This window comes from Misgurnus anguillicaudatus, chromosome 22 (assembly GCF_027580225.2).
Source record: "Misgurnus anguillicaudatus chromosome 22, ASM2758022v2, whole genome shotgun sequence".
NCBI classification, from domain to species: domain Eukaryota; kingdom Metazoa; phylum Chordata; class Actinopteri; order Cypriniformes; family Cobitidae; genus Misgurnus; species Misgurnus anguillicaudatus.
Window position 1 is genome coordinate 36911593 of NC_073358.2, and position 15776 is coordinate 36927368.

At 38.1% G+C, this 15776-nt stretch overlaps 1 protein-coding gene across 3 annotated transcripts in view; it reads right to left on the reverse strand.

Annotated features, from left to right (window-relative positions):
* Positions 1-335: 335 nt before the first annotated feature.
* The window catches only part of cemip2 (cell migration inducing hyaluronidase 2), a 41174-nt gene continuing 25733 nt past the window's right edge, over positions 336-15776 (reverse strand). For all 3 annotated transcript variants that reach the window (XM_073861073.1, XM_073861072.1, XM_055199089.2), the window contains exons 12-24: positions 14086-14174; positions 11232-11363; positions 11105-11140; positions 10756-10911; positions 7729-7906; positions 6250-6465; positions 5338-5549; positions 4275-4457; positions 3811-4039; positions 3535-3636; positions 2104-2249; positions 1430-1536; positions 336-1355 (exon numbers count right to left, since the gene is read on the reverse strand). In XM_073861073.1, the coding sequence (XP_073717174.1) occupies positions 1147-1355; positions 1430-1536; positions 2104-2249; positions 3535-3636; positions 3811-4039; positions 4275-4457; positions 5338-5549; positions 6250-6465; positions 7729-7906; positions 10756-10911; positions 11105-11140; positions 11232-11363; positions 14086-14174 (1995 nt within the window). In that variant the 3' untranslated portion in view covers positions 336-1146. The remainder of the gene's footprint in view (positions 1356-1429; positions 1537-2103; positions 2250-3534; positions 3637-3810; positions 4040-4274; positions 4458-5337; positions 5550-6249; positions 6466-7728; positions 7907-10755; positions 10912-11104; positions 11141-11231; positions 11364-14085; positions 14175-15776) is intronic.

The window sequence follows — 15776 nt, forward strand, 5'->3', positions numbered from 1 at the left end:
TTATGGTGTAAAGTTGATGATCTGGATCATGTTAGACAGTTGTCATCCAACACATTGGTGAAGGCGCTGGTAAAAAAAAATAGTTGTAGTCTGTGTTGTCGTCGACCTATGTGTTAAACGTGTCTGCCCCCTAGTGGTTACTTTCTGAAGATGATCAAAATATTTTCAAAATTTCTGTTGTTTTAAAGCAAGAGCCAACAAAAGAGTATAAAAATGACACAAGTATGTTTTTAAGCTTTGTTTAATCTTATCAGAATTTCAAAATGTCAAATTACAGCACAAAAGCTAATAAAAAAAGAATTTGGCATTTTACAAAAAAAACAACAACACTAATATACTTGGGAAAAAATGTTAAATGCCAAACAAACATTTTTTCACAGTGGTTAACAGGTAGCCTAACTATTTTCACTCAAATGTCCAGACAATTAAGGCTCTCATTTTACACATTAATTTAAAAATATTACATTTTATATTGGCGGTTACATCACTCAAGCTAAGTGACAGCACAACAAAGTTATCATGATATCTGTCAAACCAATCTTTGGTGTAAATTCCTGTTACAGTTTTAAGTGGCTAAATGGTTAAATACTGGTGGTAATGTGTTAAACACACAGACCTGCTTATTGTGTTTGAAATAAATCATTGACTTAAATTCACTGCTTCATGTAGAAACATAAATACTGAGACTATCTGTGAAAGCATATACTGTACTGTCAAATGTGTGCGTGTGCGAACAGCAGTAAAACCCTCCAAGAATGACACAAAATTTCAGCATAAGAGAAATAAATAAAACAGATAAAGAAAATCTGTCTCATATGATAAATCAAAAGCAACGCTTCACTAATGTAAAGGTTTTATGCTAACAGATGGTTGGGGGGGTCAGTATTGTGGTGTATTCTGGTACTTGTGGTACTAAACTGCATCATTTCTGATGTAATTTTACCACATTCCCTTGAAATAAAAAGTGCATGACTTTGTGCTGTAACATTTATGACAATACAACCATGTGACAAAAACAAACATACGCACATACATTCAATCCCTTAATAAAAAACTCCAGTAACCCTTTTCGTTGCCAAAATAAATTAAGTTCACGAGTTCACATTCATTCGTTGGTTGTGTTGCTTGTTCACAGCTGGTAGAGGCTCACTGCTGGCTAAGAGATTTTCTTAAGAGTTCAACATCCGACCGCTTAAGAGGGTCTTTTTGCGTTGGACACGAGTATTCGTCCAGGGACAAGGGAATGAACTTTTCCCGTAAGCCCAGCACCTCGGCACCCTGGCATGCCAACACGGCAGTCCATGGCTGTGGTGATGGACTTCCATGGCTGAGGAACCCAAAAACAGCAATGGCCTCTGGAAAGAGAAAGTTAGAGAGATGAGCAGACAAACCTCAATTAGGACTTCAAAAAGACAGAACGAGAGGTTACCTTTCTTCTGAAGATCTGGCACTTTAACAGATCCCAGAGAAACCAGATATTGTGCAACACCAGTAATGTCAGCAGGCCGACCTCTTGTCGCGAGAAGAACGATTGACCTAAACACAAGTAGATAGAATAGGTATAGTTGGAGTGACAGAAACTAACTATAAATGGGACCCTGGACTACAAAACCAGTCCGCAAATATATCTGTAGCAATAGCCAACAATACATTGTATGGGTCAAAATTATCGATCATCAGGATATTAAGTAAAGATCATGTTCCATTCCATTAAGACATTTTGTAATTTTTCTAACATAAAAATATATTTTTTTAAAATATTTATCATTAGTAATACGTGATTCTGTGGACTTACTGTAATTTTGACCACTTCAAAAGCAATTTTCTCAATATATATATTTTTTGCACCCTCAGATTCCAGATTTTCAAATAGTTGTATACTTTGGGCCAATATTGTCCTATTCTAACAAATACATAAATGGAAAGCTTATTTCTCCAACTTTTAGATGATAGATTTAATTTTCCAAAAATATACCCTTATGACTAGTTTAGTGGTCCTGGGTCACAAATATTTCAGCTTTTCTGCAGTCCAACAAGTTAATACAACTGCAGCGCCAACTTCTCCTAGTCTTCAGAAATCCCATCCCATCCTAAACCCCTTACCTCTTCATAATTCCAGTTTTCAAATACTGTTCCATCCTAAAGTCCATCTTGGTAAACAATGAGCTCCTTGTGACTCGTCCCGAGCATGCGTCCACTGTAACCAGGAGAAACCCTGGCTGATTGAGGTCAAACCTCTCTGCATTCACCTATGAGGCAGAAAAAAGAAAACAGTTGTAAAGGTCAAAAACAACTTAAATGTCTTCATGCACCCTCGAAGAAAATAAACAAGATGAAAGACATTATTCACAGCCTTAAAGCAACAGTTCACCCAAAATTCAGATGAACTCTTTTTACGTTTTTCGGTTATTCTGCTATTATCTGCTAATATCCACTAGATGACGCTCTTACCCATTAAAAAAACCAAATGAAGCAAAAACTAATTTTACACATTTTAAACTCGTGTATGTTTTGATAATCGTTCTGAATTTGATCTCTAACAAAATTTCTTAACAAAAATGCAATTATTTCAGCTTTTTGCTCTAAATTTGGTATTTTTTAAGAAACTTACCAATATTTAAGAGGTTATAAAAATGAAACATTTTTCCTTTTTGTTTGTTTAAAAGCAGAGCGTCTGTTCTTTCATTTTATATATTTGTATGTTTATATACAATACTGTGCAAAATTTTAGGCCACCACCATCAGACTTATTATTTTAGAAGTTTTAATGTCCATCCATATTTATTTTTCAATCTATTTTATTAACATACAAACAGAAAATACAGGAAATATGTAAAAATTCAGGACTAAATGTCTTCTTTAGTGCTAAGAGAGGTCACACTAAACACAGACGATGCATAAACACATCTTGAGCGTTTTTGAGCAAAATGAAGTAAAAATTTCTTTAAAATTACAAATAATGATTTAATGTTATTTAGGTTTAAGAGATCCTGCAGTTTCCTGCTATTGCTCAAGTGGAAGTGGAGTTTACCCTAAAAACTTGACACATCAGTTTACATTTTAACACAGTTTTAATACTATATACACATTTCCTGTATTTTCTGGATGTATACTATTAAAGAGACGGAGAAACAATTATACATGATCACTATACAATTGCAAAAACGACAAATCTAATTGTGGCATGGTGGCCTAAGACTTTTGCAGAGTGCTGTATTTATAAAATAAAATTTTCCTGAAAGGGATTTTGTGAAACTTTTGTGAAAATCACAACACTGGCAGGCACCTTTTAAAAAAATGTATGGCAGGGAATGAGTTAAAAGTGTGCTTTGTTGTTCACAAAAATAATCTGTGAAAGATCTATAAAAACATGTACCTGTAGGGAAATGTATTTATTATACTGTCATAGTATGTAAAAGTTAAGTATAAATTTTATAAAGTTCATATTTTGTGTTTACGAAAAATGGGTTTGTCATTTTTGAGTGAACATTAATTTTCTCTATGAAACAAAATAGTTTGATTAGTCACACTTACAGTAATGTAAGCCTGAGTGTCATTACTCTGTTCTTCTTTTACGCTGAGGGATTTGATCTGAGTTTGGAGGTAGCTGTTCCACGGTTCACTGGAGAAGACCAACTACAAGGAGGAAAATAAAGACAAAGAGTTGGTTGGACTTTCTGTTTCAATCACCCGGAAAACGCAAGTTCAGAAGAGCAGATGGACATGAAGGTAAAAGTCTGTTCCTACTCAACCCCTATAGAGATGCACAATTTATCCTGTTTGTTCATATGGCGCTTGGGTCTTGCTCACCTGTGAAGCCCCACAGGTTTTGCAAGCCTCTGTGTTTGGCTTTGGCATAGGCACTATGGTGCTGGCAGTTTTGCTGTATTTGGGGTAGGCACTGGCGGTGCAGTTGCAGGTTTGTGTTTTTTTGGAGGCATGTATGTGAGCTATGATCTTCACTCTCTCGCAGCCCGCGGTGGAGCAGTAGCTGTAGCCGTCACGTCTGTTCCGTGCTTGAGCGTACAGCCATAACAAACTGGAGAAAATCATTAATTGACAACAGGATTAATATCTTCGCATTAAATTGGCTAAAATTTAACTGTTTTAAATAGAAAGAGGAAATCAATTAATAAAACAACACGGTTATTTGAAAAAATAATGTCAATGCTAAACGTGACATTTTTTCTTCACTAGTGGCTTTAAAATGAAATGCAAAAAAACAAAAAAATAAAAATGCTGATCAAGTTTGTCAATATATCAAACATTCATACCCGACAGATTTGTCGAAAAAGTACTTTCTCTTGTTCTGTTGATTCTCTAGATCCGACATAGATTGTACAGGGCCGTAGTCCTCTATGCTCTCGAAGCCATTGTTTTGCTTGTTGTAGATATCTGATGTGATCTGGAAGTTTGTTTCATCAGGGTAACACAGGCCAAGGAGAGTCCAGTCACCCCTACAAAAGCAGCACAGTCAAATAAACATCCTGGACTGATTGATCTTACATAAAACAATACATGCAAAATCTTATGATTATGTAAAACAATTGAGGAGTTCAGATGCAAAAGCTAAACGCCACCTCCGTGGCAAATCAGATAATGATATTAACCGAATACTCTCAGCATGTATTATATGTTCATCAAATACCTTTGATCTTTCAGAAATTCCGGTTTGTTGGCAAAATCCACTAAATGCTATGTCTATTTCTAATGCTGCGTTCAGAGGCGTCAAGCGCAAGTGATTTCAATGTTAAGTCAATGTAAAGACGCGTTGACGTACGTCTGGAGGTCTCGCGGCGCGAATAAGGCGTTTAGCACGGCGCAGTAGACGCGGTTCCACATCATTCGCGCAAATGGCGTGAATTGAGCGTTGCAGCGGGAAAGTTGAAAATTTTTAACTTTGGCTGAAAAACGCACCGCGTTAACCAATTCTAGTTATCGGAAATTCGCGTCATGGGAGGGGCTTCTGCGACTCCACTCGCTTTCTGTAATCACGTCACTACTAGAGCGTTAACCAATCGCTCTAGTAGTGACGTGATTACAGAAAGCGAGCGGAGTCGCAGAAGCCCCTCCCATGACGCGAATTTCCGATAACTAGAATTTCACGAACAAGAATGAAGAGAGAATACTCAAAATGTTCAATCGTCCAACTATGCGCGGTAGATGCAAATTTGTCGCCTCAAAGCGTCTGGTGTGAACTCACAGTAAGCGCATGTAAGATCGACAGCGTGCAAAGCGACTGTGTTTCACATTTAAACCTGGGTCCCTTGTGAGTACTTGGATGTGAACATCGTCATCTCAGCTGATTCTTGAAGAATCTCAAAAGGAAGATCTTACTTGTCAAAATTAATAAGTGACAGGACCGTCTCTCTGGGGGCAGGTCCATTCCAGTGAACCGTGTAGCTCTTGCTTGTCATCAGAACAGGTTGGTATTGTTGGGACGGTGATGTCTGGCTTCTTATACCTCTCAGCACCATGGGCTTATCAGGGTACTCGTCTCTTCTGATGGTCAGGCTGAGGTTAGACGCACCCTGCGTCTGTATGTACACCTGTATGCAGCAAAGGTAACTTACTGTTTAGCAGACAAAATAGTTAAAGGGAAACTCCACTTTTTTTGAAAATATACTAATTTTCCAGCTCCCCTGGAGTTGAACATTTGATTTTTGCCATTTTGGAGTCCATTTAGCTGATTTCCGGGTCTGGCGCTACCACTTTTGGCATGGCTTAGCACAATCTATTAAAGCTGATTAGACTATTAACATCTCGCTAAAAAATGACCAAAAAGTTTCAATATTTTTAATATTTTTCAAACTTGACTCTTCTGTAGTTACATCGTGTACTAAGACTGACAGAAAATGTAAAGTTGTGATTTTCTAGGCCGATATGGCTAGGACTAGACTCTCATTCTGGCGTAATAATAAAGGACGTTGCTACTGCAACATGTCTGCAGGAGGCGCAATGATATTATCCAATGCCCGAAAATAGTCCCCTGCAATTGAAAGTTACTAAGGGGACTATTTTCGGGCAGTGCGTAATATCATTGCGCTAATGGTCTAATTAGATTCAATGAATTTTGCTAAGCTAAGCTAAAAGTGGTAGCGCCAGATCCGGAGATCAGCTGAATGGATTCCAAAATGGTAAAAATCAAATGTTTATCTTTAGGGGAGCTAAAAAATGAGCATATTTTCAAAAAAAAGTGAAGTGTCCCTTAAAGATGATATACAAGCATAATGAGAGGCATTTCTTTACCTGAGAGTACTTGCCACTGCACACAACCCCATTCCAGCGGGGAACATCCACGCATTGAGGATGGCGGATGAGGAAATTGTCAGCTCTTGCCACATACGTGTCTGTGTAATTGCTGATCGAACCATCCAGGTCATGAAAGATGGAATTTTTATCACCATCCAGATCGTTCTGCTCAAACCACTCGCCTGGTCGCCCGAAAAATGCTCTCAGAGTCACCTGATTAAGTAAAAGAGGATCATTGAGGATTTATACAGATATCTCATTTTACAGTCTATAAAATCTATTTTTAGGTTAATGCTTTTTCATTATTTTAATCATTTTCAAGGATTTTCCAGGTCAGGACCCCACAATTTTCACCCCGGAGATATTTTTAGGTTTTCTGAAACCATGGGAAACCCACTGCAGGACAAACACTTTAAAGGCAGGGTGCATGATCTCTGAAAGCCAATGTTGACATTTGAAATCACCTAAACAAACACACCCCTACCCCAATAGAATCCGGACCTTCTTTTGATAGACCCGCCCCACACATACAAAACCCAGGCAATGATGCCGGTTAGTAGTCACACCCTTTACTGCTGATTGGCTACACGTGTGTTTTGATACTCCTCCCAACCTGTGCACCTCGCCTTTAACAGACACAACAACTAAAATAAATGTAGTGTCATTCAGACAGAACAAGTAAGGCAGACTCAAATCCAAAGACCTTTTTCTCTTACACATCCTAAATGCCAGCTGCCAGATCAGGGCCGTATTTAACATTACCGAGGTCCCCGCAGCTTAAGCAGATGGTGACCAATCAGAAGACAACAACCAGATGTGTGAGCCAAAACTATTAGACTACTATTATGACTATTAGTAACACTTAACAAATACTTAGCATTACAGACTAGACAGTGTCTGGGGGGGGAGGGGTTAACCTCATGGTTAAAGAGCTTCTAGGGAAAAGGCCTCTATCACCTTGGGCAAGACAATTATGACCAGTACATGCCCCAGTGGACCAGAGCCTGTAATTATGGGTAATTTAACAAATTATAGCAGGAAATTAAATTATGAAAGCTTAAGTTAAATTATACAAGCGGAAGTAATTTTGTAGTAAACAATTTAAACCAAGAAATATCTGTGTGTGCAATATTTAATTAGTAATCACATTATAACAGAAAGGCACCCCAACTGTTTTCAGGTCATAAATGTGTGTTTGTGTGTGTGTGTGTGCCTCTTAATGTCCCCACAAATATTTTAATAATGTCCTCATGAGGGAACAAGCTTGTAAATCATACAGAATGATGTTTTTGAAAATCTAAACTAGCAAGTTTTAGGTAAGGGTGAGGTTTAGGGGTTGGGCTTTGAGAACGGGATAAAATATATACTTTGTATAGCATAAAAGACATTACAGCTATAGAAGGTCACCCCCCCCCAAAAAAAACGAAAACTTGTGTGTGTATATGCATGTGTGTGTGTGTATATGTGTGTACTTACACCGGGCTGGAAGGAGAGAGAGGACAGGTTATTTCTGGGTGTCAGCTGCCAAATGTTTTTCAGGCTGAACCCCACTGCAGTGGTCAATCGTTCTGTTGTGGTGCTAAAAGCCTGAAATGTGCAGTTAAAGATCCTCACTGGACCATCGTTTATCTGAAATCCACGGATCGGAAATGTCCTGCAAAGAACAGAGCATCACATCAATTTTAACATTTAATGTTTTTGTAAACATTGTATGAGTATGTGCACTCCCTGGGAATCAAATCAAAGACTTTTATCAAGCGGAAAGCATTAGATACATTTTACAAACTCTTATCTGGTTTATATAACCTCTTACACATCTATGAAGTAGGAAGCATTGGGGCGGTTTCCAGGACAGGGCTTATCCTAGTCCTAGACTAAACTGCATGTCTGCCTTAATTTAAAAACATCTTGCGCTTACATATCTTAAAATATATCAGTGTCATTGTTTTGTCTTAAGATGCACACCAGTAATGTTTTTTCTAAGGTTTGTTTTTAAAAACTACTTAACTCTTTCACCGCCAGCATTTTTCATGATTTTCACAAAAGTTTAATGCCTTCCAGAAAATGCTCCTTTTTAAATATATAAACATACAATGTATGAAATAAAAGAACAGACCCTCTGCTTTCAAACAAAAAAATCAGTTTCATCCTACCTTCATGTGTTCTGTTTTTATCACCTCTCAAATATGTGTAGGTTTCATCAAAAACACCAAATTTTGAGCAAAAAGCTGAGATAATTCCATTTTTGTGAAAGACTTTTGATAGAGATCAGATGTAGAGCGATCTTTAAAACATACACGGACATACAGCTGTTTGCCCTAGGGCAATACTTCCGGGTTTCCAGTTGCGGAAGAGCGCCACCTGGTGGATAATAGCGTTATTGCAGATTGACGAGATTACTCGTCAATGGCGGGGAAAGAGTTAAAGGAACACGCCCACATTTTGGGAATTTAGCTTATTTACCATATCCCCCAGTTAGATAAGTCCATTCATCAGGGCTCAACATTAAGGCTTGTCCGCTTGTCCGGGACAAGTGGAGTTTTTTTAGGACAAGTGTAAGAGAAAATTAGTTGTCTGACTGGACAAGTTAAATTTCAATCAATGTTACTTCACGTTATGTGCCGTTAACGACAGAGCAGAATGCGCAGCGCAAACACCGAGCGGAATATTCAACAGAGAGCGCGGCACGCCGACACACACGTTTACATGTACTGTTATTGTTACTAAACAAGCTGTGCGCGCATTAAACCTGATCGCCGAACATGTGTGCGTGCTGCGCGACAGCGATTTGAATCTGACAGAGTTCGTCACTGTACATTAAAAATCCCACACGAACATTACAGCGTAAATGCTAGGTTTAAGATTGATTTTATATATTTATAACAGATAATCTAGATACATTTATTCTAATAAGTTTTAAAACATGGTAATGTTTTGCTTTAGTGTTTTTATGTCAGACAATCATTGAAAAATCTTCTATTATTTTGCTTTAATTGCTAGTCCGGGTTTGTTTGAAGGCTACAGTTTGTCCAGTTAGAACAAGTATGTCTCACTCAAAGTATTCAAATCGTTGACTTTATTAAATGTGCATAGATGTGTGGTTAGTATAATGCACGCACAGTCCACAAAACGTCCTTTGATTTGAATCAATCCTGCTTATTTAAACTATAACTATTTACACTATTCAGCCAATCTCCTTTCCCGTTATCATTCACCTGCTCTATTCTCCGACACTGCGCAGACTCTCTAGCGATAAGTTTTGGAACAGTCCATTTCGCACTTAACAGGGGTGATCGGATTAGTCCATTTATTAAAGGTGACTCTTTTCTACAATCATTGAAATGTGGGGAAAATGAAGAGAAAGGCAGCAGATATAGCATCATTCTTCAGAAAGAGTAACAAGAAGCAGCCAAATGAATCTTAGTAAAATACATTTCAGTGGCCTAAATTCACATGATTTTCTGGTCTATATAGTATTTTCAGCAATGGGAGATATAAATCCTGGTTTCAAAGTAAATTTCAAAAGTTTTATTTGATTAAATAGTTTAAAAAAAACATGAGGTTGAATTATGACTATAAATTTTATCTTAATCTCAATTCATTTTAATTAAAATTCAAGTATTGTAGCAATTGTATGTTATAAATTATTCTTATTAACACACCTATAATACTTAAAAGTATTTTAAGGATGGATGATAGAGATTTTATGTGCCACCAGAGTAACTGCTGGCCCCTGCCTGGCCACCACTGAAAATCCCTTGCTCCGCCACTGATTAGCAAAACAAAAAAAATACATTATATTATAAATCTTTACCCGGACAAGTGACTTTTGTGCATGGACAAGTGAAACACAACTTTACTTGTCCGAAGGACAAGTTGCTCAAAAAGTTAATGTCAAGCCCTGATACATACCTTTTTCATCCCTGTGCGTGCCGTAACTCTGTCTGACGCACTCCCCGCTAGCCAAGCTTAGCACAAAGACTGGAAGTGAATGGCTCCAGCTAGCATACTGCTCGCAATAAGTGACAAAATAATGCGAACATTATCCTATGTATATGTTGTCCGCCCATGTAGCAGTGCTTTGCCTTCTGAGAATATAGTTCCCAGTATGTATGCTGTTAAAAGATGGCTGCGTCTCATATGACCTTGTTATTTGTACACGATGTGACTATACAAATCAAAATATACAAATAGGAAAATGTTGGCGTTATTTTGTGACTTATAGGGAGCAGTATGCTAGCTGGAGCCATTTACTTTCGGTCTTTGTGCTAAGCTAAGCTAGCAGTGGGTGCGTTAGACAGTTACGGCACGCACAAAGATGAAAAAGGTATGTATGGACTTTTCTAACTCTGGGGGATACGGTGAAGTATCCAAACATTTCCCAAAATGTGGGCGTATTCCTTTAAGTATCCTAATATAACCAAGGCCTATTCTTGGATTAATCTAAATCCTGTCCGGAAACCACTTGATAACCCTTGACATTAATCTCCCTCTTTCACATACTTGTTTCTTGGCAGAGTCCTCATCTTCCCGTCTACTCCGCCGACGCCCCAGTATTTATTTTGCCCTCCGTTGGTGCCGCGATTTCTGCTTTCACCGACAAACAGAGACTGGGAGACCTCCTGACTGGAGCCCTCATCTTTAGGGTAGCTGCCATCACTGCAGTGAGGGAAGTACAAATTAACTTTTGCTTTAAAGTTTGCTTTAAGAAATCTTATGTAACATAGTAATGCCAGCACGTTCTCATGCTTGCACACATTTGCCTCCGATTGTGACAGTTTTGGCAGATGTTTTCTTTCATTATTATGACTGCAGGAAGGTACACAAGCACCAGAAACATGCAGATTTGTACCTTGCAAATGAGAGTCCTACACCATTGTCTGCGAATCTATCAGAAAATCAAAACAATAAATTAGAACATCACTGTATTTCAGTTATGTTATGATGGAAAGAAATTTTAGATTAACAGGGTTTCCTACCCTGAGTTTCGTATGATGATGTCACCTCCTCGAATCCAGGCCCCAAGATCATTGTTCTTAAAGGAGATGAGAGTGTCAATGACAGCAGCCACTCGTGGCTTGCTTGGATCAGCGTTCTCGTGAGGCCTGAACCTGAGAAACAATGAAAACAATGAGAAACTACATTTTTACAATTTTGAGGAACACAAGTTGTTGCCTTTTAAAGTCGCCTCGAAAAAGCTTTATATCATGGTCTTGCGTAAATCAGAACAGAATAAATTGTGAAATCATGCTCATGTCCTCCTTACACTTAATAAAACATGGTCAAGTGTCACCTCCAAAAGAAGAAATATTTTATGGTGCTTAATCTCCTCATGTGGTAAAAATCATTTTTATTGTTGTTTATACATTTTGTGGTGTTTGTAATAAGCTTTAAGACAAACCACATTCAACATTTAACATCGTTGCTGATTATTATCCTCATAAAATTGGAGGTTTCCAAAGACTGTCTCAAAGCCTGGCTTTAAAATTACCTCTGTTTTCTAAATCACAAACATGTAACCAATCACAACAACGCAATTGAACTAGTGGATCAGTAAGCAAAGACTGAAGCCCTTTTCACACAGACATTACGGAAAATACACAGGATATACTTATGGGATTTGTTCGGGATCGTTTGATTTTTGGTTAATTCATACCATAGATATGTATAAAGGCTAGATGGCTCAAGGCGGAGTCCCTAACGGCATCACCTGGCGGCCATCTTAGGACAGGGCGCTCGCTCACTCGTAGCATTGAGTTTAATGGTGCAGGTACTTTTAAATGACCATAACTTGCTCAATTTTCTACCGATTTTCAAACGGTTTGGGTTTTTACAAACGTTATTAACGTGGCTATAATTCTGGATGCTTTAACATGTTTCATGAATTTATTTTTTATTTTTAGTATAGGTATGCAGTGTCATAGGTACATCTTTGACGTTTATAACAAACCAAACCGTTTGAAAATCGGTAAAAAATTAAGCAAGTTATGGTCATTTAAAAGTACCTGCATCATTAAAACTCAATGCTACGAGTGAGCGAGCGCCCTGTCCTAAGATGGCCGCCAAAATGCGGACGTTGCACTCAATTGGCCAGCAGCGCGGACGAGCCATCTAGCCTTTATATCTATGATTCACACTGCCAATGATTTGCCGGAATTTGTGTGTGCGTTAACACAGATACCATAAATATCCCGGAAAGACACGTGGCGTATTTAAAGTCCTGCACTTGGTAATTTTTTCTCCGCAGCGTCTAAAGTTTGCTTGCTATCCATTTTTTCTCTCTCCAGAAACCACTCGCATGCATTTTTGTTTATAAGACTATAAAGGAGAACGTGGCGTGCCGTTCTGTCATGCTAGTGAATGATCTCCGCTTCAGTGCGGATATTGACGGGCTCCCTGATATCTGCTTCAGTCCAGATTGCAGACATTTCTCGTCGTGAATGTTAATCTGCATATAAACCCCTCATTTTAAAAAGCTGAACCATAACCTTAATGTTGCCATGACACGCGCGTCCTCACTGCTACAAGCCCCTTATGGCATTGTTTCTGCGTCTTGTTCACACTGAGGGCTTTCCGGGTATCTTACGGCAATGTTAATAGGTCCTCTTTCCAGGAGCGATCTCAAAACATTTACGGGACATGTTTGTGTTCACACAGAAGTATGTTTGCCAATTTTACAGGTATTTTCTGGGACCAAAGTGCTGTGTAAATGAGGTTAAATTAGCAAAGATCTGCACACACAAAATGAGGTAAATGAGAAGTGTGTAGAGTTACATTCAAGCTGTTTTAAAGTATGAATAAATTACTGTCACATGAAAAAACTACATATGCTATTATAATGCTCAAATATGAGTTTCAAATTATAAAATTATAGACTACAGGGCGACTTTAAAGCGGTCATAGCGTGAAAATCAGACTTTCTCCATGTTTAAGTACTATAATTGGGTCCCCAGTGCTTCTATCAACCTAGAAAATGTGAAAAAGAACAACCCAGTAACTTATTTTGGGTAAACCATTCTTTACAAGCATGTGAAAATTAGGTCGTTCAGATTTTGCCTGTTTTGTGAGGTATTTAGCAAGGCCGATTACAAAAACACCGCCCCTTTATCTGCACTATCCAACCACGGCACTGCCACTTAGTGCGGAGAGAAATAGAGAGGGGAAAAATTTGAACTATTGAACAATTGCAACAAACCACCATCATTGTGATCAGTGTTTGCATTTCATCAGCTCATTTGCATTTTAAAGGACACACCCCAAAATTGCGCTTTTTGCTCACACCTAAAAAGTGGCAATTTTATTTGTAACATGCTATCATAAATTATCTGTGGGGTATTATGAGCTAAAACTTGACATATGCACTTTAGGGACACCAAAACTTATTTTACATTAAATCATAATATAACCCCTTTCAAGGAAATGTAGCTTTATCCAGTTTTTTTTAGATATTGCATTGTGACATTCTTTATATGACAACTAAGCAATCCCTTCCTATTGACGTAACTATGAGTAAAACACGTATAATACATTATAATATATATGCAAAAAATCTACAAGAATTAAGGTTTTTACAAATTTGTGTTAAGAGGAACTGTACAAAATGGCTTTTTTTGGTTTATTTTATAGAGTTAAATGTCACATGGTCATGTTTTTGTGAAATTCACCCTTCACACAGGGGGGTGTATGTAGTCTGAAAGACTAGATCCAAACTCTTTGAGCATATGGCCATATGTGTCTTCTGTATAAGCCAAATGAAAGGAGCACATGCACAAGAACATGCAAATAGCAAACCCCTGACAGGCTTACTGACAGATCTCCACCATGTTTTCTTACCTGGCGCTGTTGTCCAAACAGAGGTATTCACGGGGGTCCGCTGCGGTGGCGTTGGTGCTTTTGACTTTTCTGTCGATGAAGAGGCCAGCCTGAGAAGGAACAAAAGATAAGTCAATATTAATATCAGGTAGCATGTGAACAATACAGAATCTGCAAGCGGTGTAAGTAAAGCCTGACAAACCAGAGAGTTTTCCTATAGACCATTTCAAAAGATGTTAACAACACTGGTCCAGAAGCACTTCCTGTTTCAGTTGTTTAACACTAGATAAAAGTTGGGATAAAATACAACCAACAGAACATATAGAACTGAATCAAAAAGTTAAACAAACATCTTAAAGATAATGATATATGTGAAATAAAAAAAAAGTGTCACAAACTGAAACAGGAAGTGTTTCTGGACCAGTGTTGTTTACATCTTTTGAAATAATCTATACATCTCGACACTGAGCACACAGCTCAGCTAACCGACACAAACATGCAGCTAACAGAGAAGTATTGTATAGGGAAGTGTGCGTGACAAGTTCAAGTTGTGTTTGGACGATTTAAACAATGGGGCATTTTGGAAAACAGTGAGGATGCCTTGTAAAGCAAAACACTTTCCTGAAGCCATATTAATACAATCTTACAAATCCGAAATGATTTATGAACTGCAGCGCTATGAGCCAGAGGCTGAAAATTTCTAAAGGAAGAAACTGCATCAGCGTTGACTATGTGTGATAAATATCACCTAATTATTGTGAAAACAAGTCATGCATGCAAAGTATGCATGCCCTAACCAGAAGATTCCAGCAATTTGTCTGTCCACAGGAGACGGGACAAAAGCATTCAAAATTCACAGCCAATAAGAACACCGTTTAGGCGGAGCTCTCTCTGTAAGCGCTCTGCTGTCCTGCACTCACCTTAGAAATGTGTATGTACATAATCATATGAATAACTTACCAACAATTTAACGTACATAGTATACAAGTGACTGATACAAAATGTTTGTTGCAAAATACAGTTGATTATATTTAAAAAATGTGAACGTTTATCATTTATTTTCAGGGTTTCCCGCAGCACTTTGCAGTTCGGGCGGCCCGCCTAAGCTGGGAGATCCAACCGCCTTAACTAGGTCGCCCAAAAAAGGCTGTCAAGTGCATCTCGAAGCTTCACACCACGAGCGGGCACGCGTGCCACACGGCCAAATAACAGAAAGACGTGGTCCGTCAACTGTCTGGAGGATAGCCAGTTGATAAAACGTGTCCGTGAGAACTGTAAGTGGACTTATGTTTTGGGTTTATTTAAGCCTGTTATTGTATTAGTCTATAGTTCTTGCAAATTTTAAGTATGTTAGCTGGTGATTTTTGTTGTTACCTGCTAGCTAGGTTTCACGTACCTGTTGATTCGATATAATTGTTGAGCGCTCTTGCTCACTTTATTTATGTGCATTATTTACATGCTACAGTAGTTACACTCCTTTAAGACATTGTAATTAATAGTGGGAAATAATCCGTTTTTACAATCTTCGCGTTATTTATCATCGTTCGCCAGACGTTCTACAAATCTGCTTCAGTTTGTGTTTATTAACCCTTTAGTTCCACTTCATCACGCAGCTATTCCCGTTAGAGGTATCTGTTATAAACATTTGATTCATTTATAATCTAGTATGTGTGCATTTTCTGTCATAGTTTCTTCAAAATTAAGTTTTATTT